This window comes from Symphalangus syndactylus, chromosome 4 (assembly GCF_028878055.3).
Source record: "Symphalangus syndactylus isolate Jambi chromosome 4, NHGRI_mSymSyn1-v2.1_pri, whole genome shotgun sequence".
Classification (NCBI taxonomy): Eukaryota; Metazoa; Chordata; class Mammalia; order Primates; family Hylobatidae; genus Symphalangus; species Symphalangus syndactylus.
The window spans coordinates 26,345,825-26,372,983 of NC_072426.2; the positions used below are offsets into that span (position 1 = coordinate 26,345,825).

General features: G+C 36.3%; 1 protein-coding gene across 1 annotated transcript in view; it reads left to right on the plus strand.

The window, feature by feature from the left end:
* LOC129480061 (neutral ceramidase) overlaps positions 1-12,254 on the plus strand; it is a 60,844-nt gene extending 48,590 nt beyond the window's left edge. Inside the window, exons 17-20 of the mRNA XM_055273868.2 lie at positions 2,571-2,717; positions 6,783-6,842; positions 9,885-9,973; positions 12,065-12,254. Of these exons, the coding sequence (XP_055129843.2) occupies positions 2,571-2,717; positions 6,783-6,842; positions 9,885-9,973; positions 12,065-12,254 (486 nt within the window). The remainder of the gene's footprint in view (positions 1-2,570; positions 2,718-6,782; positions 6,843-9,884; positions 9,974-12,064) is intronic.
* Positions 12,255-27,159: the final 14,905 nt, after the last annotated feature.

The window sequence follows — 27,159 nt, forward strand, 5'->3', positions numbered from 1 at the left end:
TAGCTTTGTGGTATCTCTAAGAAAATAAATAAAATTTCTTTCCAAATTTTGGATCTAGTTAACATGCTTTCATGGTGGCAGCTTCTTTCATATATATTATCTTATTATTTTTACAACCATCATGTGAAGTTAAGGAGATATCATTTCTCCCCAGTTTTCAGAGGAGCACATAGGCTTGAAGATAAGTAATGAAGCCTACTACACCTGGGAGTTGAACCTGTGTTCTCTAATCCTTGCCAGATTCTCCCCACTTACTCCAAAAGTTGAGTAGGTCAGCATTCTAAGATGCCCATTTTCCACATTGTAATATCTCGGAAATTGGGATGCATTTTCCAATCAGAGGAAGTTTATTATTATAATTAGTAGCATGCTTTTACTTTCTTGGCGGTTCAAAAGATAATATGAGTTGTTAAATCAATGGAAGCTTAGATTTGATGTAAAAATAGTGGTGCCTTGGAATGAACACATTGCATCTACCTAAAATATATACCACTGAACAAGTTTACTTGATTTAAAGGAACTTCACTTGTGGAAATCTTCCCTTTGGATACAGTTGTTTATGAAGCTGCAACTGTGATGTCAGGAGGTTAATCAACAAACAAGATAAAGAGCTTAAAATAATAAGCAGCCCCTTATATAATAATATGTAAGCCTCAATAAAAAATGTGAAACAATTGTGGCATAGCAAAGAAAATAAAGCCCTTTTAATGAAAGAGCTTGAATATATTAAATTGAAATAAATGAAATGGTTGTCTCTGTAGGTCGCATCAGTCAAATGTTGAAAATTTCATATGCTTGTATTATTAGTTATTGTGTGTTGGAAATTTCAGTATTTTATATAATTTCTTTGCACATATTTTAATCAATTGATATTTATTTTCATTTTATCATAATTTTGCTCTCAGTTTATGTTACTTTTTTTGAATAACTGTTTGTATTTATTTATTTCTATTATAAAAGCCAAATCTATTTGTAGGACATTCAGATTATACAGAAAAGCATAAACCTATAACCCATCCCTAGAGATAACTACTGTTTAACTGTCACTACGCTCTTAGGTCTATAGTTCTTCCCATGAAAATAGATTCTTCAAATTTTGTAGTGACAATGAAGAAAAATGCAATTAATTTGGTGGAAATTTGTTTTACAGTCAAATTTCTGGTCAAGCACCTTAAAACTAGCTATGTGATCTTGAAAAAAACCACTGAATGTGTCTAAGCCTATTTTCTTGTTTGCAAAATTGGAATGGTAATACATAACCTATCTCATATGTAGTTGTAAAGATTAAATCTATAATGTGAGGAATAAAGAGCATTAAATATTCATTGAAAGTAATGGCAAAATGCCAATTACTTTTGTACCAACCTAATGTATACATAGGGATATTTGAAAATTGAGATTTGTATTTTTTTTTTTTTTTTTTAGAATTCACATAACATTTATTTGTTCTATTTCTTTTTTTTTTATTTATTTTTATTTTTTATTATACTTTAGGGTTTTAGGGTACATGTGCACAATGTGCAGGTTTGTTACATATGTATCCATGTGCCATGTTGATTTCCTGTACCCATTAACTCGTCATTTAGCATTAGGTGTATCTCCTAATGCTGTCCCTCCCCCCTCCCCCCACCCCACAACAGTCCCCGGAGTGTGATGTTCCCCTTCCTGTGTCCATGAGTTCTCATTGTTCAATTCCCACCTATGAGTGAGAACATGCGGTGTTTGGTTTTTTGTCCTTGCGATAGTTTACTGAGAATGATGTTTTCCAGTTTCATCCATGTCCCTACAAAGGACACGAACTCATCATTTTTTATGGCTGCATAGTATTCCATGGTGTATATGTGCCACATTTTTATACCCAAAGGACTATAAATCATGCTGCTATAAAGACACATGCACACACGTATGTTTATTGCGGCACTATTCACAATAGCAAAGAGTTGGAACCAACCCAAATGTCCAACAACGATAGACTGGATTAAGAAAATGTGGCACATATACACCATGGAGATTTGTATTTTTATGACACTATTAAAAATGGTAAACTTTGCGGGCAACATAGATTAAACCGGTCAGGATATGGGATGATATTAAATTTTAAATTAAAAATATATTTATTATATTCTTTTATTAGCACAGACAAGAATCTAGGAAAAAACTTGGTACTGACTCCAGGTGAGAGTGGCTCAATACTTTTTAAAAATTAAAATAATAATTACACTGTCATGTTATAATTACCTTTTTGCATGTTAGGCCCCTGTACAAAGTCAGACAATTTGAGAGTATGCTTCCAACATTGTACTCTGGTCACTGTCCTTATGTTGTCTAGGGGAATAAAAGAGTTGCCTATGACCAACACTTTCTTCCAGTGACAAGAATTTAAATTATGAATTTCTAGGCTCATGCTTAGAAAGGCTACCTTCCTATTTTGCTCAAGGTTGTTAGCTCTTGGAGTATGTATACGTGTGTGTGCGCTCTTCCATTAATGCAGGCATTTCTGGGGCTGGAGGCCTGGGGAAAGGGTCTTTAACTCTACATGTGCACTCCTTAACAAATGCTCTCTGTTCCAGGACACGGTAGCCAACCTGAGCAGAGGTCCAGAACCTCCCTTTTTCAAACAATTAATAGTTCCATTAATTCCTAATATTGTGGATAGAGCACCAAAAGGCAGAACTTTTGGGGATGTCCTGCAGCCAGCAAAACATGAATACAGAGTGGTAAGACTCACGCGCAGACCTTGGAATTCTTTAGAGGGTTGTTTTGGGGGATGAGGGGAAGGATGTCACTTAGTGTCACCATTTGCCTCTAATCATGCTGTAGACAAACTGTTAGCAATGATAATTTTGACAATTGTTCTTATCTCTGCAAAAGTAATGAGAATGGGGAAATATTTATTTTTTGTAAGTAATCGTGTCAAATTGAAATTCTAAAATCCAAATTATTCCTTTTCTTAAATAAATGATCATGGAACTAACTATTCACTGGCACTGAGGGTTGTCTCTTAAGTCAAGGATAGGAAAAACGTACAGAAATGAAGCAGAATTTGTACCATTACTGTTTTATATCAATCTTGTGCCCTGAAAGCTTGCTGAATCAGTTATTAGTTTCAACAATTTTTTTGGGGGGGAGGAAGGATGAGTAAGAGGGGAGTCTGGATTCCTTAGGAATTTCTACATATGGTATCATGTCATCTGTGAATACAAATAAACTTATTTATTCCTTCCTGTATTTCTTTTCCAAATGCACCTAATCATTTTTCTTTATTGGACTGGCTAGAACCTTCAATAGAATGTTTTGCTTTTTAAAAAATTTTATTTAATTTTCTAATTGATAAATAAAAATTATATATATTTATTGTGTACAAGATGGTGTTTTGAAATATGTATACCTGGGGAATGGCTCAATTGAGCTAATTAACATATACATTATGTCACATATTATTTTTTGTTGTGAGAAAATTTGAGACTTTCTTAACCATTTTTAAAACACAATATGTTGTTTTTAACTGAAGCCATCAAGTTGTACAGTAGCTCTCTTGAACTTATTCCCCTTGTCTAAATGAAATTTTATATTCTTTGATCAATACCTCCTCAACCCCCTAGCCTCCTAGCCCCTGGTAACTAACCTTCTGCCAACATTCTATTCTCTACTTCTATGAGTTTAACTCTTTAAGGTTCTATATATAAGAGAGATCATGTGGTATTTATCTTTCTGTATCTGGCTTATTTCACTGAATCTAATGTTCTCCAGGTTTATCCATGTTTTATCAAATGTAAGGATCTCATTCTTATTTATGGCTGAATAGTATTCCACTGTGTATATGTACTACATTTTCTTTATCCATTCATCCATTGATGGACACTTAGGTTGTTTCATATCTTGGCTATTGTGAACAGTGCTGCAATAAACATGGGAGTGCACATATCTCTTCAATAAACTGATTTCATTTCCTTTCTCTATATACCCAGAAATGGTATTGTGTGTAATATCTTACAGTAGTTCTATTTTTAATTTTTTGAGAAACCTCTTGCTGCTTTTCATAATGGCTGCACTAATTCACATTCTCATGAACAGTGTGCAAGAGTTACCTTTTTCTACATTCTTATCAACACTTGTCTTGTTGTCTTTTTTAATATTATGCATTCTAACAGGTATTAGGTGATATCTTGTTGTAATTTTAATTTGCATTTCTTCGATGATCACTGACATTGAACATTTAAAAAAATACCCTGTTGAGCACTTGTATGTCTTCTTTGGAGAAATGTTTATTCAGGTCCTTTTCTTATTTTCAAATTGGGTTATTTGTTTTCTTGCTGTAGAGTTGTTTGAGTACCTTATATCTTTTGGATATTAACTCTTTATTGGATGCATAGTTTGCAAATGTTTTCTCTCATTCTTTAGGTTGTCTCCTCACTTTGTTAATTGTTTTTTTGGTTGTGTAGAAACTGTTTAGTTTGATGTAACATGTGTCTGTTTTTGCTTTTGTTGCTTTTGCATTAGGGGTCATATTAAAAAAAAAAAACATTGCCTACACCAACATCATGGAGCTTTTCCTCTAGGTTTTCTTTCAGTTGTTTTATAGTTTCAGGTTTTATATTTAAATCTTTAATCAATTTTGAGTTAATTTTTATATTTCATTCTTCTGCGTGTGCATATCCAGTTTTCCCAGCAGCATTTATTGAAGAGACTCTCACTTCCCCATTGTGCGTTCTTGGCACCTTTGTCAAAAATCAATTTACCATAAATGTGCGGGCTTATTTCTGGGCTCCATTGGTCTATGTGTACCAATGGTGTGTTGATTACTTTAGGCCAATGCCATGCTGTGTTGATTACTATAGCTTTGTAGTATATTTTACAGTCAGGTTGTGTGGTACCTTCAGCTTTGTTCTTTTTGCTGAAGATCCAATCCAATGTCAAATAGAAGTTGTGAGACTGGACACTCTTGTCTTGTTTCCAATATTAGTAGAAAAGTATTCAGTTTTTCACCATTTAGTATGATGTTTTCTTTAGGATTTTTGTAGATTCTCTTTTTCATGTTTTATGCCTAGCTTATTGAGAGTTTTTGTCAGAAATCAGTGTTGGAGTTTTGCAATTTTTTTTCTACTGAGGTGACAATGTGGTTTTGTCTTTTGTTATTTTAATAAGGTATTTGCATTCATTGGTTTTCAGATGTTAAATAAATGCCAGATCATTTAGTCATGGTGTGTAATCCTTTTTAGATGTTGCTGAATTTGATTTGCTAATATATCGTAAGGAGTTTTCCACTCATGTCCATGAGGGATATTTTTAGTTTTCTTTTTATGTGTTTTCTTTGCCTTTGGTATTGGGGCAATAGTGATTTCAAAGAATGAGTTGGGAAATGTTTCCTCTTGTACTTTCTGAAAAAGTATCCAAAAGATTGGCATTATTTACTCTTTAAATATTTGATTGGATTGACCAGCAAGGCCATATGGACCTGGCTTTTCTTTATGGCAAAATTTTCATTACTAATTCAATTTCTCTACTTGTTATATGCCCATTCATATGTCCTATTTTTTTCCTTGCATCAATTTTGTGCCTTTCTAGGAATTTATCTTTATAGGAATTGGTATCGTTTTAGGAATTTTCTCATTTCATATAAGCTGTTTAATTTGTTGGTGTAATATAAAAGTTGTTATTGCTCATGATAATCCCCTATAATCCTTTTAATTTCTGAAGAGTTGACAATGATATCCCCTCTTTCTTTCTAATTTTGGTAATTAGTGTCCTCAAAGAACTAGCATTTAGTTTTATTGCTTTTACCTATTGCATTACCTATTACTAAATTTTTTAGGCAGGACCAGAGCAGCTTTTCATCTTGAGCAAATCCCTTCCTCACTTCCCCCAGCACCCCTCATCCCCTCATGCACTGATGTAAAATTCTTTTGAATTATGAGGTTTTCCAGTCTGGCCTGGTGGGAACAGAATCTTGTCACAACTCTCTATGAGCCTGTAATTCTGTTAGCCCATTCTTTTCCTGGCTTCCAGTAGTTCCCTTATATGCATGCAAACTTGAGGGGAGCTTTCTGCAAATATTCAGATTTCTGTCTCTGTGCAGCTATCCTCTCTATGATGCTCTGTGCTATAAACTCAAGACTATTTGGCTTTTGTGGACACCCAGCTCCATATCCTCAACTTAGACTGCCAGACTTGGCCTGAATTCTCCTCCTTCTGCCGTGGCCCTAAACTCTGATGACATTGAGCTGGTGGATTACAGGGTTCTTGTTTGTCTGCTGCCACTCAAATATTACTGTCTTTCTTTGTCACTTGAAAATCCATTGTTTAATATATATATATTTTCCAGTTTTTTAGTTGTTTCAGGTGGGAGGATAAATACACATCCTGTCACTCTATTTCTTATAAAAATAAAAGCTTAACTATAAATGTAAGCATAAATATAAGTAATCTGTGGAAAGTTTTGACTGTTCTAATTTGATTCAAATATTCCCTGTATTTGTGTTGGGAGGGAGGTGTGAGGAATTATCAAGGCCCAAAGAAGCCATTTTAATATGCTGTCACTAATATAAAATACAGCTCTAGATCTTCACTTGTATCTGAGTCTACCAAAAGCAGACTCATTGGCCAAACATTGCTATGTCTATTGTTGCAAGGTTTAATATTCTTAGAAGATAACTTACTTGATTAAATAGAACAAAATCTATAAAGGCACCCTAAATCATATAATTTATAATAAATGATGCCCAAAATATGATTATAGCAAAAATCCTTTTATTAGAAGTCATTAAATGAATTTTTACTTTCAGGGAGAAGTTGCTGAAGTTATATTTGTAGGTGCTAACCCGAAGAATTCAGTACAAAACCAGGTAGGCATCAATGATTTTCTTTTACAAATGTAAATCCACTTTTTAGCCATTCATTCATTTAAATATCCCTCTAGAGGTTAATAACATAAAGACAAAATGTTCCAACTTGTTTTCCATCTTATTTTGTAGGTACAGGAAAATATTCAATAGGTAGTTAATGTGGATTGAGTCTGGGTAAAAGCACACAGGAAACATATAATTGGCTCCACTTAGGACCAAGTATAGCATAATGCATGTATGACTGCATTGTCTGTCAAGAAGATGTTAAGTTGAATACAATCCCATATATACAGTTATGCGCCACATATAATGATGTTTCAGTCAAAGATGAACTGCATTTATGACAGTGGTCCCATGAGATTATAACACTCTACTTTTACTGTACCTTTTCTATGTTTAGGTATGTTTAGATACACAAATACTTACCATTGTGTTACAATTGCCTACAACATTCAGTACAGTAATGGGCCGTACAAATTTGTAGCCTAGGAGCCACAGGATATACCATATAGCCTAGGTGTGTAGGAGGCTACACCATCTAAGTTTGTGTAAGTCTAAGTCTGTGATGCTCATACAATGATGAATTTGCCTAACAATGCACTTCTCAGGATGTATCCGATATATGCCTGTATTCAAATATATAGAACTCTACCAAATGTTGTGAAATAGTCAAAGGGCCAGCTGAAGGATGTGTGTCTTTGGCTTCTTATTCTCTTTTTGGCTCTCTCCTCCTCCTTTACACTACCATCTCTGGTCCTATCTGTACTGTTGTGGAACGGCCACAGATCCCCGGGTGTATATTCTCCTGGCTTGGAGTCCTGGTGCATGTGCTTTACTTTATCTTGCATTGGCCATTTCCCTAGTATTTACTACCGGTGCCAATAGAGCATTTATTTATTAAACCTAAAAAATGACATTCAAAATACATGCCCAATGTTAAAACAATATAGAAGTGTAGAAAATAGAATATATAAGTGCTCTTCTACCCACGAACCTGCTTTCCAGAGGTAATAGCTGTTAAGAGTTTTTTAATAAAGCATTTCAGACTTTTTTGTTTTTATATGTATGATAAACTATATACATATGTAATATATCTATTAATAAAATTAATGTATACTTCTATAACTTCCTTAAAATGTACTTATAACTACACAAGCAATAACTGGCCACATTCTAGTTGTAAAACCTCAAATAATAAAGGAATTTATAGTGGAAAAAGAGTGGGCATATGACTGTGATTTCAAGGTCATGGTTTTCACTGTGGCTGAGTATGCATTCCTTATATCAATTAGCTGTTCTTCCCAGGGCCCATAGTCACTTATAATCCAAAAATACCTTCCTTCCAAAAGAACCTTCCCATTCCTGTTCATTAAAATGTCATTATTGCCAAGATAACAATTGTGGCAATATGACATTCTCAAATATGACATTGGAGGAAAGTCTTCTACTTCTTAGATAGTCAGTATGCACCTGTTTGAAGTAATTTCTTTAGTAAGTGAATCTGTGCCACAATAGTTACATGTTTATAACATTATTTTCTGAAGATATCAAAGTGTTATATCAAAACTGCATGTTTAGCTGTCACCTGATATCCCTAGGGTAGAGAAATTCTGTCATCATTATTGCCATGGAGAAGCAGGAGAACAAAACATTTAAACTACTATAGTGGTAATAGAATTAATTTCAAAGAATGCTCTGGGACTTGGTTTAAAACAATTTCTAGCACCCTTCTTTATTAGTAATTATCATCACTATTTATGGAATGCTTACTATTTTGCAGGTAGTATTTGCAAGTATTCCTATTAAAGTGCTTTATATGCATTATCACATGATTAATTCCATCCTTACGACTACCCAATAAGTTAAGTTTTATTACCACTATTTTCCAGATGAATAAACTGAGGCCTAGAGAGATAAAGTAACTTATATTACCTAATTATGCATCTGGAAGAGATTACGGTAGAGCAGTTGGGAAAAGATTGTCATATGTTTTATCCCTGGTATTCAGAGGCCTAGACTTGTTCTTCAGTCTATACTCTAGACATATTCAAAAAGCCCACCATATCTTCTCCATCTAAGGCCTTCCCAATGTCATTTGCCATAAAGAGACAGAAATAACTCTCTTTACAAGTTCCTATGGTTATGAAAACTTCCTTGTTGAATGTAATTCATCAGTCGAATACTTAAAGAAGAATTTTAAACAATTACATGCCCACATGTAAATAGGTGATACATTTAGCAAGGGGTTATTTGAGCACCAGTAAATGACAGATGTAAAGGACTGTGATAAATATAGGTGAATTAGACATGTGCCTTTTAGGGTCACAATCTCAAGGATTTAAAGGGATACTAGAAATTTGTAGCCTTTGTCTTTATTAACTTGTCATATCATTCAAATTTGTGCTTTGTTTGAAGCTGAATTCTTGGTCTGAAACAAATTCTTCTATTATAATAATCTTCCAATGGGGAAATAAAATCTTTTTATGATGTGGTTTCTAGAAATCTGTTATAAAAAATCTACAGACCTCCTTTAGCACCCTAGGATAGGGAAGATTTATGTATTCTTTTCAATTATTTCACTCAGGGAGGTACGTTAACTAATAATTCATTCACCTGGAGATGGAAAGTAGATTAAACTTTACTATTTTCACTTCTAAATCTTGAGGTGACTAGAGAAAGTCTTGGGATATATAGATCAATAGGCATATCATGAAAAGGCTTGACATACCTTTTTAAAATCTCAAGTAAGTTTTATTCTCAGCCTCTTTTCTGCCCTAATTTCCAAAATTTGCTATTAACTCTAAAATTATACTTCTTTCACATTTCTAAAAAAGTCATGTTTTTTAATAGGCCGGATAAATTAACATTCTGAGTACATTGCATAGAATGTTAAGAGGAAAGCCTAAGTATTTGGATGAAATTCTAACACATTTTCACACAAGGTATTGGTAGGCTAACATATGGTCAACAAGGGGAGTATTTACAAACAGGTTCCTTCTGTGACTATGCATTACCTGATCAGTTTTATTAATTGCATTTCAGACCCATCAGACCTTCCTCACTGTGGAGAAATATGAGGCTACTTCAACATCATGGCAGATAGTGTATAATGATGCCTCCTGGGAGACTCGGTGAGCACGTTTATTGAATATTTTTGTCTTTCAAGCTTTGAAAACAGTTGGCTTGTAATGCTGGGAAGACAAATGAAAAGATTGGCTAAATACAAGGTATTAATGATATCAAATTCCCAAGGAGGTTTCTGGACATATTTAGTTGATTTATTAGATTTCATTTTGATTCATTTTTCTACAAAACAATGTGGTGTGTGCTTCTGTAAGATTAGGTGCTAATGAGGTTATGGCTTCCATTCTTAGAGACATCTGTTCTGTTTTTTTTTTTTCCCATGGACACAGGTATTATTTGTAAAATCTAACTAGCTTCCTTGCAAATTGGTTGAAAGGAGTGTAGAGTAAAAGTGTTGAGATGTCTCTGTAGAGCTTGATATTTCTATAGGGAAAATGAGTCTATACCTGACACGTATCGCATGTTTGTATATGATCAACGATTCTTCATTTGAGTTACTAAAACACTAGAGGCTTGGGTGTTTAACTCTTAATGACTTGAGCAAGGAGATAATATACTCAGGCAATTTCCCCAGAGAGACATATCTCTGCCTTTTGCTACCAAATTCCTGAGCTGAATAGATATTTTGAAGGTTTGACAATGTGTCTGAAATAAGACAATATTTCTGTTTCTAAGTCTATAAATTTAACATTCCATGACAGTGGCATGGAAGTAGGTACAGTTTTTGGCAATTTGGGTCTAATTCAGATTGCCTCAAACTAAGTGATATTAGTTTGTTAAATGTAAGTCTGTTAGTATGGTTCAGATGGTTAACTGAACATAGGAATTTGACCATGGCCCACTTGATAGCCATATACAAATATGGGCAAAATTTTTCTTTGGTATTTAGAGCTGTAGAGTATAGGTACATTTTAAAACAAGTAATGTATGCTTATCGTTAAAAAGGTTATACGGGTAATAAAAAGAATGATTTATATTTAAATGCTAAAAGTTTTTAGCTAATAGCAGTCAATACTGAGGATATGTTTAGATCTCTGCCTTGTTCATTAGCAGCAGAATAATCAAATGTTGAGAGTACTGAACCCATCACTGAGAAACATAGAATGTCGAGCACACTTTCTGTGCCCAAGAGATTTACTTTCAGCGTAACTGAGGATATCAATCAGTTAGCCCGTTGTATCTCACTGAGTCTAGAAGAGTGTCTGAACTCTCTGCTGTGATCTGCAGGGGCCAACATGATCTGGTCCATCTGTTTCTCTCATCTCAAGCACTCTTCCATAGTTTACCATTCCCTGTACCAACTGACCTGCTTTCTGCTTTGTGGCCACATCAAGTTTGTTCCTGCTTTGGACACTTTGTATTTTCTGTTCCTTCTTGTTAGAATGTTTTTTCCTCCAGTTTTCTGCAGACTCAGTTTAAATGACATCTCCCTAAAAAAACTTCTGTCTTGTTTTCTACATTACACTTGTCATTCTTAAGATTTTTATATTTATTGCTTTTTGTTTATTGCATTTATTTCCATCCTCAACTCAGTAGAACATAAGCTTCATAAAACTTGGGACCATGTCTATCTTGCTCCTTACTGTACCCTCAGTACTTCTAGAAGAGAGTCTGACATGTATTCATTTTATCTATCATCTATCTATCTATTATCTATCTATCTATCTATCTATCTATCTATCTATCTATCTATCTATCATCTATCTATCTATCCTCTATCTATCTATCTATCATCTATGATCTATCTATCTATCATCTATCTATCTATAAAACAAATGAATCTAGATGTGAAAATAAGTGTCAGATAAGGGCTAAAAGAGTGCTTTGCAATTCTACAGCAGGAGAGACATCTTGTGGCTGTCAGGTAAGGTTTCCTGGGGTGAGTGTAATTTAGGTAGGTAGAAAGGTAGAACAAATAAAGCTATTTCTACAAATTGCTATTCTTTAAAGTTTCTCTTCTAGAAAATAGACGTTTTTGTCTGTTTTGTTCATTGCTGTATCTTCAATGTCTTGATAGTGCCTTGCTCATTGTAGGTATTCCCTGAATATTCATTAAATGAATAATCACGTATTTTTCTAATTACACATTTTTAAAAGTAAAATTGAGTTTTGCTTGCTTGTTTGTTTTTTATCAACAGTTTTTATTGGCACAAGGGACTCCTGGGTCTGAGTAATGCAACAGTAGAATGGCATATTCCAGACACTGCCCAGCCTGGAATCTACAGAATAAGATATTTTGGACACAATCGGAAGCAGGACATTCTGAAGCCTGCTGTCATACTTTCATTTGAAGGCACTTCCCCGTCTTTTGAAGTTGTAACTACTTAGTGAAAATTTGACAGATCATTTAAAGAACAGCTTTACTCTGTACACATTATATAAGTGATTTCAAATGAATGTGAACTAGTGAACTGCTATGCTGACTTCTATAATCGTCCCTATTTGGGGACAGATAGTTTACTGCTGATGGGGCAGAGGTGTGTGTGTGTGTGTGTGTGTGTGTGAGAGAGAGAGAGAGAGAGAGAAAGAGAGAGAGAGAGAGAGAGAAAGAGAGAGAGAGAGAGAGAGAGAGAGAGAGAGGTTTGTCCCATATATCTTGTTCCAGCAGCCATATACTTTGTGGTCTACAGCCTAAAGCATGATTTCCCTTGAAGTCTTGGGGTTGTTTAAAGGAGAGTCCCTTCAATATAAAACCTCTGAAATATTAGTGAGAATGGCTCACTAATGTGAACAATGTTTAAACTATTTATTTATATATAGAATTACTGAATGTTACTACTGGGAAAGTTTATAGAAATCATCTGGTCTTACCCTTCATCTTACATATAAGAAAAATGGTCTTTTCTTCTAATCGCATTTAGAAAATATGATATAAACCTTGACCATAAATGTATGAGCCTAATTAGAGAAACAGAAAATCAGCATGTCAGTTTTCCTTCATTCAAAATAACATAGTCTTTCTCAGCAGTCATTCTGGAGTTAACATGCCTAGTTCAGAGCTGCTGTGGATGCTCAAATCATTTCTGGAATTGCCTTCAGAACCCAATTATGAGAAAGTCAGACTTCTAATATTTTGATCATGTCTTGTGTTTTCCTAAGTGTCCTTATCCCACTGGATTGTGTCTCTTACTCCCAAGACTTATTCCAAATGATTTTTGACTCTTTTCATTAATCAAATTCACCCCAAACCAGAAAGTTTTGCCATTAGCGTAGATATTAAAAGTATTACTGGCTGGGAAAGCACTCCTCAAAGCAGAGGTTCTAAATTAATTTATCTGTTCTTTTACCATTTGCTCACTCACTCACTCAGGGACCCATTCAATCATAGAATATTGAAGGTTTATATGCAGAATTATAATAGTGCCTAGGCCTTGATAATTAGTGAATTTGTACTTGGGGTGAATGTGTAAGTGTCAAAAGGTAACTATTATGAAGGAGAAAATAATCAATTTAATTGTAAATTCTGGGGAGGTATTTAAAAAATCAGTAACGTTCAAGTTACGTCTTGTGTATCATCTGTGTTGGATACTATAATTTTGGGGGAAAAAGGCTCCAGACAGTTTGCTAAATACTATTTTGAAAGTTATTTTTGGGCATTGTAAAATACCTAGCCTCATGCCCCAAAGAATACGATATGACAATCTGACATTGATTGCCTGAAAGTACTAATTGCGTTTAAAATTCTTTAAGTTAACTACGAGCTCCCAGACTGCAAAGCAAATTTCCAAACCCCAGGTCATACTTTTGTATGTATGTAAAAGCTTTAGCATTTTAGGGAAAAAAAACCAATCTGTATTTCAAAAATAAACTTTAAGGTTTGAAAATAATAACAATATTAATAATGGTAATATTAACATCCATTATGTATAACTTAATCTCAACATAATTTATTGAATTAGAATGAACCTGGAACACTTTCTGATGAATTGGTATCCTAGAGGCTGTTTCCGTGGACATTAACTGCTGGAGGATTAGGTAATCAGGGATTCCAAGTGTTGTGATCATTTTTCTAATGACACCACAGTCTTTAGTGTAAAAGCTCAGAAGCCTACAAGAACAAGTGATCCTGAAAGTAGCTGATCCCAGACAAGAAAATTATATTAGAACTCATGATGTGGTTTTTTAAAGTATTTGTTATTATTCGGAAGGGTTCATGAATCAGTTTCCACTACCTCTATTCCTTCTATTGAAGCTTTCCTCAATCTACTTGTGATTCCTGATAGCTCACTGGCAACTGTACCAAGGTGGCCACTGTATCATCTACTGATCCTTCTGCACCTAGCACTCTTGGCCCCAGATAATCCACAGAAACCTATTTTCTCACCAGCTGTCATTTCTTCTAGGGCATGCAGTTCTATGTTTGCAGTTCATGTGTAAAAATAAAACCAAATTCCTGGATTATCATCAGTTCTTTACCTGTGCATAAAAGAATATCATGAAGTAATTGAACTTATCTGTTGATATAATAACACAGATCCAATTTGCGTCTGTGGATGCTGCAGGGACTGGCTCATTGGAGCAAAACCATGTGGCGGAAGCTCCTGAAATTGGTGGAAAAAGTGGAACATGGCAGATTGGGTAGGTAGAAGAACAATTTTGGAGATTTTGTTTCTCATGTTAAAGTGTCTGCATTTAATTTGCTGTACCCTGCCTACTCTGGTTTTGAGGATTCTGTGACTTCTTCGAAAAGCACTGAATAATCTCTTTTCCAGGTCTAGACTTTTTGATGAGTACTGTGTAAAATTGTCAATATTCAATGGATTATTTAATAATAAATTAAGAATTACACTCATAAAAGTATTGTCTAATGAAAGGTAATGTAGACAAACGAACACTTTTTTAAAAAAAGAGGTGGAACAAAAGGTGGTAGATTACATGTAAATTAGGTTGGAAAGTGATGCAAATGACTTGTAAATAACCGCTGAAGAACAAGGGAACCACTTCTTTATCAGTTCCTTTCCAACTTCTGAAGATGTACTGCTGGTAAAACACATGTATGGTTGGCATTTCTTTTATTTTCTTTCTCTTTTTTACTAGTTGGGCAAAAAAATTTCCCAGGCAGGTAGCTAACTATGAAATTGTTTCATGAGCTAATTCTGAACAAAAAGACAAAGAATGAATTTACTTATGAATGTCCTTTTCTAATGTGCCCTCTTATGCTTCTCCTCCAATGTAAGTAAGCTTACTGTCTTTTTCTAAGATTAGCGCATGGATTCTATCTTTAGCCAAAAGGTTTCATCACTAGATGAACTTCTCATGTGTTTAGTTCTTCCAAATGATGCTCTTGCTTCCTGGGTATCCAACCTGACTTGCTGTGGTTTATATTGGCTTCCGAAATTTTAGAGTGATAGGGTATCAGAGAGGGAAATTTGCACATTCCTTACACAATTAGTTAGAATGCATTCAGCTGTAACTCAGAAAATATTCCTGATCAACATCCATCCAAACACTAAAGACATTTATAACCTCACATAGCAGTAAGTCTTGAAGTGATAAATTCAGGTTTGGTGCAGCGACTCGTGGCTCTTCTTAATATATTGACTTAATCCTTAGGCTTATCCCCTTAGCTGAAAGATCGCTACCTCATGTCTACATACAATTGAATGCAGCAGCAAAATGGGAGGAGAGAGTTCTCTTTATAATGCTCTTTTGGAAGTTGGAAAATAGTAAGAAGACAAGTTGAATTTTCCTTCTATTTCCTTGTTCAGAACTGTGCCACACAGCTACTCTTACCTGCACGGGAGGCTGGAAAAAAGAATATTTAGTATTTTGTGCTTCTAGAGAGTGAGGCAAGTTCTGATAGTAAGAAAGACGAGATAGCCAAAGTAACTGTTATAAAAGTATGTTAGTCAAGACAGATTAGTTATGCTACAACATTAGAGATTTATTTCTTGATCTCACGACCTGTCCATTGGGGTTAGCTGAAGGATCTGTTCCACATCTCATTTGAGTTCACAGCCTGACAGAGACTTCCATTCTAAACATTCTTCCATTGTGAGGGAACAGGAACAGGTGCTTCCATGATTACGGGGAAGGGACAGGGAGAATCATGCAATAGTTCGTGAAGCTCCCACATTACTGTGCATTTTTCACTGGGCAGGTGATGGAACCAGGATGTTTGCAAGCAGCCATAAAGGTTACCACAATGGGCAAGCAATAATATCTGCATATCCAACTTAACTGCTCTTTGAAATAATTAGAACTAGTTTTACTCTAGAAAATATATCTTGGAAAAGAACACACTTCGGAATCATGATGAAAAAATTGCTTTCTGTATTGCAAAATGTATACATTCCTTTCACAGATTTATATCAAGCACCTATATACTTTGTGGCAGAAATTATGCTAAATCCTAAGAATGAAACAATAATGAAGGCAAAGCTATTCCCTGCCAAAAGGAACTTAGAGTTTAATGAACAGAGCAAACATGAACAGGTAATTACTGTACAGGGTGACCCATATTGTTATTGTTCAGGGAATTAGAGAGGGCACCTAATATGGTCTTGGGGATGTTTCAGTAAGTTTCCTGGAAGAAACAACATATAAGCTAAGACTTAAAAGATATGTAGAAATTAGCTAGAAGAAAGGCAATGGTGTTGTGTGTATTTGTGTGTGTTTATGTTTGTGTACTGGGCAAATAAACTATTCCATGTAGAGGGAATATTGAGTACTTTATCAAGTCTGTAGTTAGAGTATAAGGAAAGAGTTGACAGTGAGGCAGCACTAAACTTTACCTTCCTAAATAGCAATTTGGTTTTATACTTGTATTAGCATTTTTCCCCCTTGAGACTGTTCCCCTATAACATCAGTGTCCTTGAATGTATTTGACACTTGCTCTAATAATAAAATACATTTTCTATAACCAAAAAACTTACCTTGACTCCCAGTTTCCAGTACCACTTGGGTCATCCTTCTGTCTTCAGGGCTATAACCCTGTCCATAGACAAACCCATGGAATTGAATTATTAAGAGACTTCTTTTGCTTATGTCAATTTCATATTTCCAAATCTATGATTTCTTTTGTTTTTTGTTTGTTTGTTGTACCTGCTAAAATGGCAAGTATAGCCAATGAAGACCATCCTCTCCGTTTAGATAGGGTTCAGAGTTCCAGCCTTACAAGTTCATAAATACTTGTGAATACTAAAAATCTGAGCCACCCACATAAAATTCAAAGCATCTTGGCCTGCATACTGCCAAGTTATCAGGGACCCAGCTTCTGTTGGTCCTATTTCTGGGTGTATACAATCAGAAAGCAGGTCTTTACTAGTTGACCTATGGAAAATGGTATGGTGGCCTCTTTGTTTTTTTGACTCTCTGAGTTGTTATGGGTTGAAATGTGCATCCCCAAAATGATATGTTGAAGTCCTAACCCTCAGTATCTCAGAATGCGACCTTATTTGGAAATAAAATCATTGAAGATGTGATTAATTAAGTTGACATCATACTGGAGGAAAGTGGGCCCGTAATCCAATATGACTGGTATTTTTATAAAAAAGAATGCCGCATGGAGAGACACACACAGGAAGAATGAAATGTGAACAGGAAGGCAGAGATCAAAGTGATGTCTCTACAAGCAAATGATTGCCAAAGATTGCCGGCAATCACCAGAAGCTAGGAGGCTGACATGGAACAGATTCTTTATTATAGCCCTCAGAAGGAACCAGCACTGTTGACACTTTGATCTTGAAATTCTAGCCTCCAGAATCATGAGACAATACATTTCTGTTGTTTAGGCCACCCCATCTGTGTTACTTTGCTATGGCAGGCTTTGGAAATAAGCACACTGGTCAATAGATTAATGTCTTCCCCTTTAGTCACCTGCTAAAAGAGATTCTTGGGTGCCTTCCAGTTTAGAGGGCCAGTAATTAAGTCTCTTCTTTACTTTCCTGGATAACATAGTCATTTTATGGCAAGTGATCTTGTCTATCATTGATTGCCTATGAATGTCATCTATCATTGTCTAAGACTGTAGTAAATTCCAAAACTAATTTACATACCATTAAATGCCAAATGAATCAGCTGGGATGCAGCTCTAACTAAAATTTTACAGAGAATAAATATTCTGCAATTTTGGAAGTTGATCTTTTATGGGTTGTGGGTAAGTGTGAATATCTATTATACATATTTACAAGTTGACAGAATCAGGGTAAGTATCATTATGCAGTTTCTTCTCAGTTGCAGTTGAACTGAGTTGGTCTTTTTTCTCTCTAATTTATTATGCAAGTACTATAAGCTCTGCAGCAAATAGGGGACATGTCAGTGTATAGTCCTTTCTGTTTACATGGAGGCAAAGCCAGAAAGGAATTGTGCTGTACTTTAAAAAATATGGTAGTCCTAGGCCGGGCACGGTGGCTCATGCCTGTAATCCCAGCACTTTGGGAGGCCGAGGCGGGTGGATCACGAGGTCAGGAGATCGAGACCATCCTGGCTAACACGGTGAAACCCCGTCTCTACTAAAAATACAAAAAATTAGATGGGCGTGGTGGCAGGTGCCTGTAGTCCCAACTACTCGGGAGGCTGAGGCAGGAGAATGGCGTGAACCCAGGAGGCGGAGCTTGCAGTGAGCCGAGATAGTGCCACTGCAGTCCGGCCTGGGCGAAAGAGTGAGACTCCGTCTCAAAAAAAAAAAAAAAAAAAAAAAAATATATATATATATATATATATGGTAGGCCTAGTTTTAAATTAAGGCAGAAGACAGTTGTATTCAGATTGTAGAAAGGCATTGCAGAAAGTAATAACAGTGTTTTCTGTAAGTGATTCACTTTACGTTTAAATACGTGAATATGTTCTATTTCAGGAAATGCATTTATGAATAGAGAATGCTTTACAGACCCTATTGAAGAGAGATCTTCCAGTCTTTGGGGTGCTTTTGATTTTCTTTAAACAGTGTCCACCTTTTAGCAGAAAATGTAGTGGGGTCCTGTGGAAATACTATGTTTCCTCCTTGCTGGGGAATATGAAGGCTGCCGAGGGGAACCTGAGGATCCCCTTCCATGCATATTATTCTTCCTGTGCCTCTACCATGGGAGGCGCATCGTGAGAATTCCACTCTGATTCCAACCTTAGACTGTCATTGAGTATTCTGAGACCTTAAAAAATCCTTTTATTATGGAAATTTTGAAACATACAAGCAGCTAGAGGGAATAGTCTGATGATACTCCACCTACCCCATTATCCGGCTTCAGAAGGTACAAACATTTTGCTAATGTTGTTTCATCTGTCTCCTCACCATTCTCTGGAATGGAGAGGGAGGTTGAACTGGAGAGTATTTACCCTGTAAATACCTTGGTATATTTTTCTAACAGATAACGACTTAAAAAATCTTAACTACAGGGTCATTCTCATGTCTGACAAAGTTAACAATAACCCCCTAACATCATCCAATACCCAGTCTGTGGTCAAATTTCCATGATTATCTAAAAAAATGTCTTTTACACTGGATTTGTTTAACCAGAGTGCAGACAAGTTCCATATATAGCATTTGGTTTGTCTCTTATGTCACTCTTAATATATAACATTTCTCATGATCTCTTCTTTCATGCCTTTGTTTGTTAAGGAAATCCTGTTGTTTATCCGGTAGATTTTCCCATTGCTTCTTTGGACCAATTGTTTATTCATGGTGTATTTTAACTTATTTTATCCTTGCTCTTTCCTTTAAATATTAGCTAGATCTCACAGTTTGATTAGATTCAGGTCGATTTTTTTTTTTCTTTTGGCAAGAATACTGAACCAGTTCTGCCATCGCACACAGGAACAGAAGACAGCAAGAAAAATTCACTTTGACCCCTTAAGATTTCATCTCCAATCAGACCAATCAGCACTCTCCAGTTCTCAAGCCCCTACCCACCAAATTATCTTTAAAAACCCTGATCCGTGATGCTCGGGGAGACTGATTTGAGTCACAATAAAACTCTGGTCTCCTGCACAACTGGTTCTGCATGAATTACTTTTTCTCCACTGCAACACCCCTATCTTGATAAATCTGCTCTGTCTAGGCAGCGGGCAAGGTGAACCCACTGGGCAGTTACAATAATAGTCTTCAATGATCTTTTGTATTTCTGTGGTGTCGGTTCTAATGTCTCCAGTTTCATTTCTAATTGAGCTTATCTGGATCTTCTCTCTTCTTTTCTGGGTTAATCTAGCCAATGATCTATTAATTTTGTTTGTTTTTTCAAAGAATCAACTTTTTGTTTTACTGATCTTTTTATTTGTTTGTTTGAATTTCATTTAGTTCTGTTCTGATCTTTGTTATTTCTTTTCTTCTTCTAGCTTTAAGTTTAGTTTGTTCTTGTTTTTCCAGCTCCTTGAGGTGTGACATTCGGTTGTCAGTTTGTGCTCTTTCAAACTTTTTGATGAAGGCATTTGGTACTATCAGCTTTCCTCTTAGCACACTTTTGTTATATCCCAGAGGTTTTGATAGCTTGTGTCATCATTATCTTTCAATTCAAAGAATGTTTAATTCCTATCTTTATTTCACTGTTAACCCAGATATCATTCAGTAGCAGATTAATTTCCATGTATTTGTAGTCTTGAGGGTTTCTTTTGGAATTGATTTCTAATTTTATTCCACTGTGGTCTGAAAAGATACTTGATATGAGTTCAATTTTAAAAAAAAGGATTGAGACTTGTTTTGTGAGCTATCATATGGTCTATCTTGAAGAATGTTTCATGTGCTAATGAGAAAAATTTATATTTTGCAGATCTTAGGTAGAATGTTTTGTAAATGTCTGTTAAGTCCATTTGTTCTAGCATGTCATTTAAGTGTGTTGTTTCTCTGTTGACCTTATGTCTCAAAGATCTGTCTAGTGCTATGTCTATCACTATTATTTTTTTGCTATCTATCTCATTTCTTAGGTGTAGTAGTATTTGTTTTGTGAATCTGGGAGCTCCAGTGTTTGGTGCATATAAATTTAGGATTATAATATCTTCTTGTTGAATTGATTATCAATTCATTTGATCATTATATAGTGACCATCTTCATATATATGTATTTTTACTGTTGTTGCCTTGAAGTCTGTTGTGTTTGATATAAGAATAGCTACTCTGGATGGGTGCAGTGGATCACACCTGTAATCCCAGCACTTTGGGAGGCTGAGGTGGGTAGATCACGATGTCAGGAGATCCATCCTGGCTAACATGACATGCCTGTAGTCCCAGCTACTTGGGAGGCTGAGGCAGGATAATTGCTTGAACCCGTGAGGCGGGGTTGCAGTGAGCCAAGATCATGCCACTGTACTCCAGCCTGGCAACAGAGCGAGAATCTGTCTACAAAAAAAAAAAAGAGAATAGCTGCTCGTGCTTGCTTTTGGTTTCCATTTGCATAGAATACCTTTTTCAACCATTTTTCCTTGAGTTTATACGAATCCTTCTGTGTTAAGTGAGTCTCTTGAAGATAGCAGATATTTGGATTGTAATTTTTTTTAATCCATTCTGCTATTCTGTGTCTTTTAAGTGGAGTGTTTAGGCCATTGACATTCAATGTTAATATTGAGATGTGAACTACAGTTCTCTTCATTATGTTGTTACCTAGATAGCTTAACTCATGTTTTAGCATTGCTTGTAGTGCTGGTTTGGTGGTGACAAATTTTCTCAGCATTTGTTTTTCGGAAAATGACCGTTTCTCCTTCATTTATGAAACTTAGTTTTGTGGGATACAAAATTCTTGGCTGACAGTTGTTCTGTTTAAGGAGATTGAAGCTGGGACCCCAGTCCTTTCTGGCTTGTAAGGTTGCTGCCAAGAAGTTTGCTGTTAGTCTGATAAGTTTTCCTCTGTAGGCTACCTGTTGCTTTTGCCTTATTGCTCTTAGAATTCTTTCTTTCATATTGACTTTAGATAGACTGATGACTATTTGCCTTTAGATAGCCTGAAGATTTTTTTGCACTGAATTTCCCAGAAATTCTCTGTGATTCTTGGATTTGGATATCTAGCTCTCTAGCCAGGCCAGGGAAGTTTTCCTCAATTATTCTCTCACATAAGTTTTCCACACTTATTATCTTCTCTTCTCCCTCAGGAAGACCAACTATTCTTAGGTTTTGCCATTTCACATAATCCCATGTATCTTGGAGACTGTTCATTTGTTTTCATTCTTTTTTCTTTATTTTTGTTTGACTGGGTTAATTCAAAAAGCCTTGTCTCTGAGCTCTGAAATTATTTCTTCTACTTGTAGGGTGTTCATTTAAAGTATGGTCACCTGTGATGGTGGGTATATTAGTCTGTTCTCACACTGCTAAAGAGAACTCCCTGAGACTGGGTAATTTATGAAGAAAAGAGGTTTAATTGACTCAGAGTTCTGCAGGCTGTACAGGAAGCATGACTGGAAGGCCTCAGGAAACTTACAATCAGGCGGAATGTGAAGCGGAAGCAAGCACTGTCTTCACAGGGTGGCAGGAGAGAGAGAAAGAGAAGGGAGAATTACCACACACATTTAAATCATCAGAACTTGTGAGAACTCACTATCACAAGAACAGCAAGAAGAAAACTCGTCCCCATGATCCAGTCACTTTCCACCAGGCCCGTCCTCCAATTTGACATGAGATTTGGGTGGGGACAAAATCTAAACTATATCAGTGGGCTACATCTATGGACAAGTTAGATAGTTATAGAGGTAAGAAAATGGGAGTAAAATAGGTTCCTGGAAAACCTGAATGCTCAGTCAGCTGTCCTTGATAATTTGTGTTGCTGGATCCAAACAGACAGCACAAGGCTGGGCAAGAGACACTGGGGCTTTGGATCCTAAGCCCTGGGGACCAGGACTGGACCCTCTGTGAACTTTGGGACGTCTGGTGCATCTTTGTCCTTAAGTCTACATCAGTGTTCCTTAAACTTGAGTGATAAATGGAGTTCAAAGGAAAAACAATCCTCATGGATCCCATATTTTCTTATAAATTGGTATTAAAATATTAAGTATGTAGAAAAAATTAGGAATAAGTCATTTTATTTATCAATCTTCTGCAACTATAAAAATAAGTAAAGAATACTGAATACACTGAATACCTATGAACCAGAAGAATCAAATAATAATTTTTAAATGTGGTTCATGAAGCTCTATTACAGAAATTAAATCACTTATAATGTGACTATGTTTCTGACCTCTCTTGTATGAGTCTTTTTGAGTCCACTATGCTATAGTGAGTTTGATGACTCACTTCTAATCATCACTCTTCTCTGTTTGTTCTATCATGAAGTTCATATTTGAGCAGATGCCAAGGCATCAGTTGATCATCACATGGCACAAGGCATCAATTACATTTAAGCCCATCTCACTTCTTTCTTCAGTAAGCTGTGATAGTTTAAGGAATAGCATAGTGTAGTGATTACAAAGGTGGGCCTAGGAGTTACATGCTTTGGGTTTGAGTCCCATCCTTATCACCTATCAGCTATGCATCCTTAGGCCCAGCTAATAAGTGTTCTATGCTTTTTCTTCAACTCTAATGTAATACTTTATCCCACCTTGTGAGGATTAATGAGATATGCATGTTAAACACTTAGAATCCCTAGCACATAAGAAGTACTCAATATAGTTCCCAGTGTGCTTATTATGGAGCAAGTTCACTGTGCACTGGTTACCAACTTGTTTGCAGCTTGTGAGACAGAACACACTCATATGCAACAAGTTAAATGACGTAGATTTATTACTACAAACAGCAGAAAGTGATAAAAGAAGCCTAGGGCCCTGGTGCGGTGGTTCACGCCTGTAATCCCAGCACTTTGGGAGGCCGAGGCAGGTGGATCACGAGGTCAGGAGATCAAGACCATCCTGGCTAACATGGTGAAAACCCATCTCTACTAAAAATCCAAAAAATTAGCTGGGTGTGGTGGAGGGCGCCTGTAGTCCCAGCTACTCGGGAGGCTGAGGCAGGAGAATGGTGTGAACCTGGGAGCTGGAGTTTGTAGTGAGCCGAGATCTTGCCTCTGCACTCCAGCCTGGGTGACAGAGCAAGACCCTGTCTAGGATACAATGTGAGACAGTCCCCCAAAGTTTAAGCAACCTTCCTGGGGCAGATGGTGCCTCAACTCCATGTGTCCCACTTGTGCTACAGCTGAAGGACCCAGAAAGGCAGCCTCTTCTGGATTATATACCTCAGGGGCAATGTGGTTCACTAAGCAAAACTTTGAAGAACATCCTGCTTCCAGGGGAGAGAGGAACAAAGCCTGAGCTGTATGAGGCAGTTCTTGTCTAACTCAAAATATCACATTCCCTAGGAGGGACAGGAATAAGGCCTATGCTATTCCATGCAGTTACTCCCTTCCTCAGGATATTGTATTTTCAGCACATTCTAGTTATTCTTAAGAACTGCAAACAAGAAAGAAGGGGAGAACTTGGTCAGTCCAAGGCCACCTGGAGAACAGTCCTGCACTTATATAAATATTTTGACTTTGCTTGGAATCAAAATACAACATTATAAATTTCTTATAGATAACCATTGAACTCCTAGAAAGACCTAAGTTTGAGAAACATGAATGTACACTAAAACCAGAAGAAGTAGGCTCCTTGAACCCTTTTGCTTTTCACAACCTAATATGAGCCCTCTAGATTGTGGCTTTTTAATCTTTCAAGCTTCATGATTTATTTATAATAGTTGAATTTTTGGTAATACATTTTAAGAGATTAAAAGGTAACTACTGATATAAAGAACAAATTTCAAGATGGAAAAAGATCCTTATATTAGTTCTAGAACACGGGGCTGGACAACACTGTATACTTCAGTAAATACGTGCAATTCATTTTTACTACTAGAGAGGGAACACACTATTATAATGGCACCTGTCAGAACAGTGAGCCAAGAAAAAAATTGTGTGACATGTTGTACAGGGGTAAAGGGCACTCAGTCTTCTGTAGGTAAGAGGCATTGACAACATTCAACTGAAGCCAGAGAAATGTCACAAGTTTAGTGGAACATGGAAGGACTTAGCCTTGGGGTTACATAAGTACATGGTCAGCGCAGTAAGCCATTCTACACAAATGGTGACAGAATGCTAAATGGTGATCATTTTAAGAATCAAAGAACCACATGCATCTTTAGTAAGAGTGCAAATAAATTGCGCACATTGACCAAAATTTGGCAGAGAGCTCAGCACACAGCAGCATGCTGGGGCCCATAATTTGAGGATCACCCCTACCCTAGCTCTGTGGTTCTCAACCTTGGCTGCAGTTACAGATATCTGAGGAACTTTAAAAAATGTACTAATGTTTGAACCCACTCCAGACATTCTCAGTTGATTGGTATGATGAGTGGTTGAGGGTCAGGCTTTTTAAAGTCTTCCCAGGGCTTCTAATAGGCAGTCAGGGTTGAGAAAGACCATTACAGATATTACTACTATACTGATAAGAAGAATAAAGGAGTGCTGGACTCAAGGAAGCTTGTGCCAAAGAAGACAAAGGGCATTTTGCTCCAATTCACCTTATTTATACTTCTTCCAATAAAATCGTATCTTTTAGTAATGGGGATAGTTTTCTCTTATCCTTGTATTATGTAAATTCTTTTCTGAAGATAGGAGAGGAATCTCCACTCTCTCTGAAAGATAGAGTGGTCCACTAATAAACTTCTGGTCAACTCTAGAAGAATATTCAAGAGAGCACATATGGGCTGAACTCCTCTTAGGAACAAGGCATTGGCAAATGTAATGAGTGGGAAAGAGGCCATCTAAATATAATCCTGGGGAGAGGGACTTATTCATCACAGAATGTTTTTTATTTATGAAAATTGCAAAATAACCTAAATGTTCCTCAACAGGGAAAGTAGATCAATAAATTATGGTGTTCTACACAATGGAACACTCTAGTTAACATATATGAACTGGAGCTACAGGTCTCAAAATAATTATCGACTTGTGAAGCAAAAAGGTAAGTGGCAGAAGCATATGTACTACATGTTAATAAAGTGCCCTTTAGATAAAGTTTGAAAACATGCATGATAATAGTGTATACTGTTTTGGTATATAAAATGGAATAAATGAGAAAATGTGTGTGAAACCATTTATACCAAATTTGGGATGGAGGTAACTTCTGGGTCATGTAAGCTCCAGGAAAGCAGGGGCTTTCTTTCATTTACTGATGTGCACCCAATCCTAGAATAGGGCTTAGCACTTAGTAATGACTGATAAATATTTGCTAGCTAAAGCAATAAATAAATGGAATCAGATGGATTTGAAAGGCCTTTAATCGTAAACATGACTTTTATTAAAAAAATACCACAAAGTTTGGCAAAATGCAAACATTTGACAGAACTTAATGATGAGTACGTGGGTGTCCATTAGGTTATTATTTTGACCTTTTGTACTGGCTTGAAATATTTCATTGACATTTAAAAAAAAAGGTAGATGCAGAAGAGACAAGAATTAGTACGATTGGTGGAAACAGGATAAAGGAAAGGGGGGATTTCAAAATGACAGATTTCAAATCTGAGTTGAGTGGAGAATAGCAGTGCCTTTAAGAGTTTCAACTGCTAGATGAAAATCAGGAATGAGACCGAGGGAGGCAATACTACTTTTGCACGCATGATATTTAAATTTATGACTGAATTTCATCTAGAAATGCCCCCAAACCCACTGAAAATGCTCATTCTGACATCATCAGTAGTTTGGGGGGAAAAAAGTCAGAGGATATAGTTTAAGAGCTTCACCCTCTTTTTTCCCCAAAACACGTTTAGACAGCAAAATCAGAAGCTGAAAAAGCTGTTCCTGGAAATGCAATATTAATGAAGGGACCTACCATTTGACTCAAAGTTGATACCTGATTGCGTTATTAAAAAAATGGATAAAAATTCTTTGCAACTGAAGGTGGACAGCCCTGAAGGAGGAGCAACTGGAGGGCTAAGCCCTTCTGGGTCCATGGAGCAGGATTATCTTGGGCCAGCACAAAATTGGCCTGCGCAAATAGTACAGGCCCCCATCAACTGTTTTTGGGTTTAATTTCTGCCTGTTTTTCCCCTCCCTATCTCCAAATGATGAGTGGGGCCACCAGAGACCAGACAAACCTTTTGTGCTCGGTTATCTGAACTTGGTCCTCAGGGGCTGTACTTCAGCAGTCTGACCCTTAGCAGTAGGGCATTAAGTCAGGGTGGAATATAAACTCTTCCGCGAGAGTCAAGGGTCCTGAATTCTTGTCCTGGTTCTGTCACAAATCACCTGATAAGCTTGGATACATTTCTTAACAACTTTGAGTATTATCAAGGATTTGATCTTGAAAAAACTCTGAACTCTCTGGCAGGTATTAGAAATAGATTGCATCGT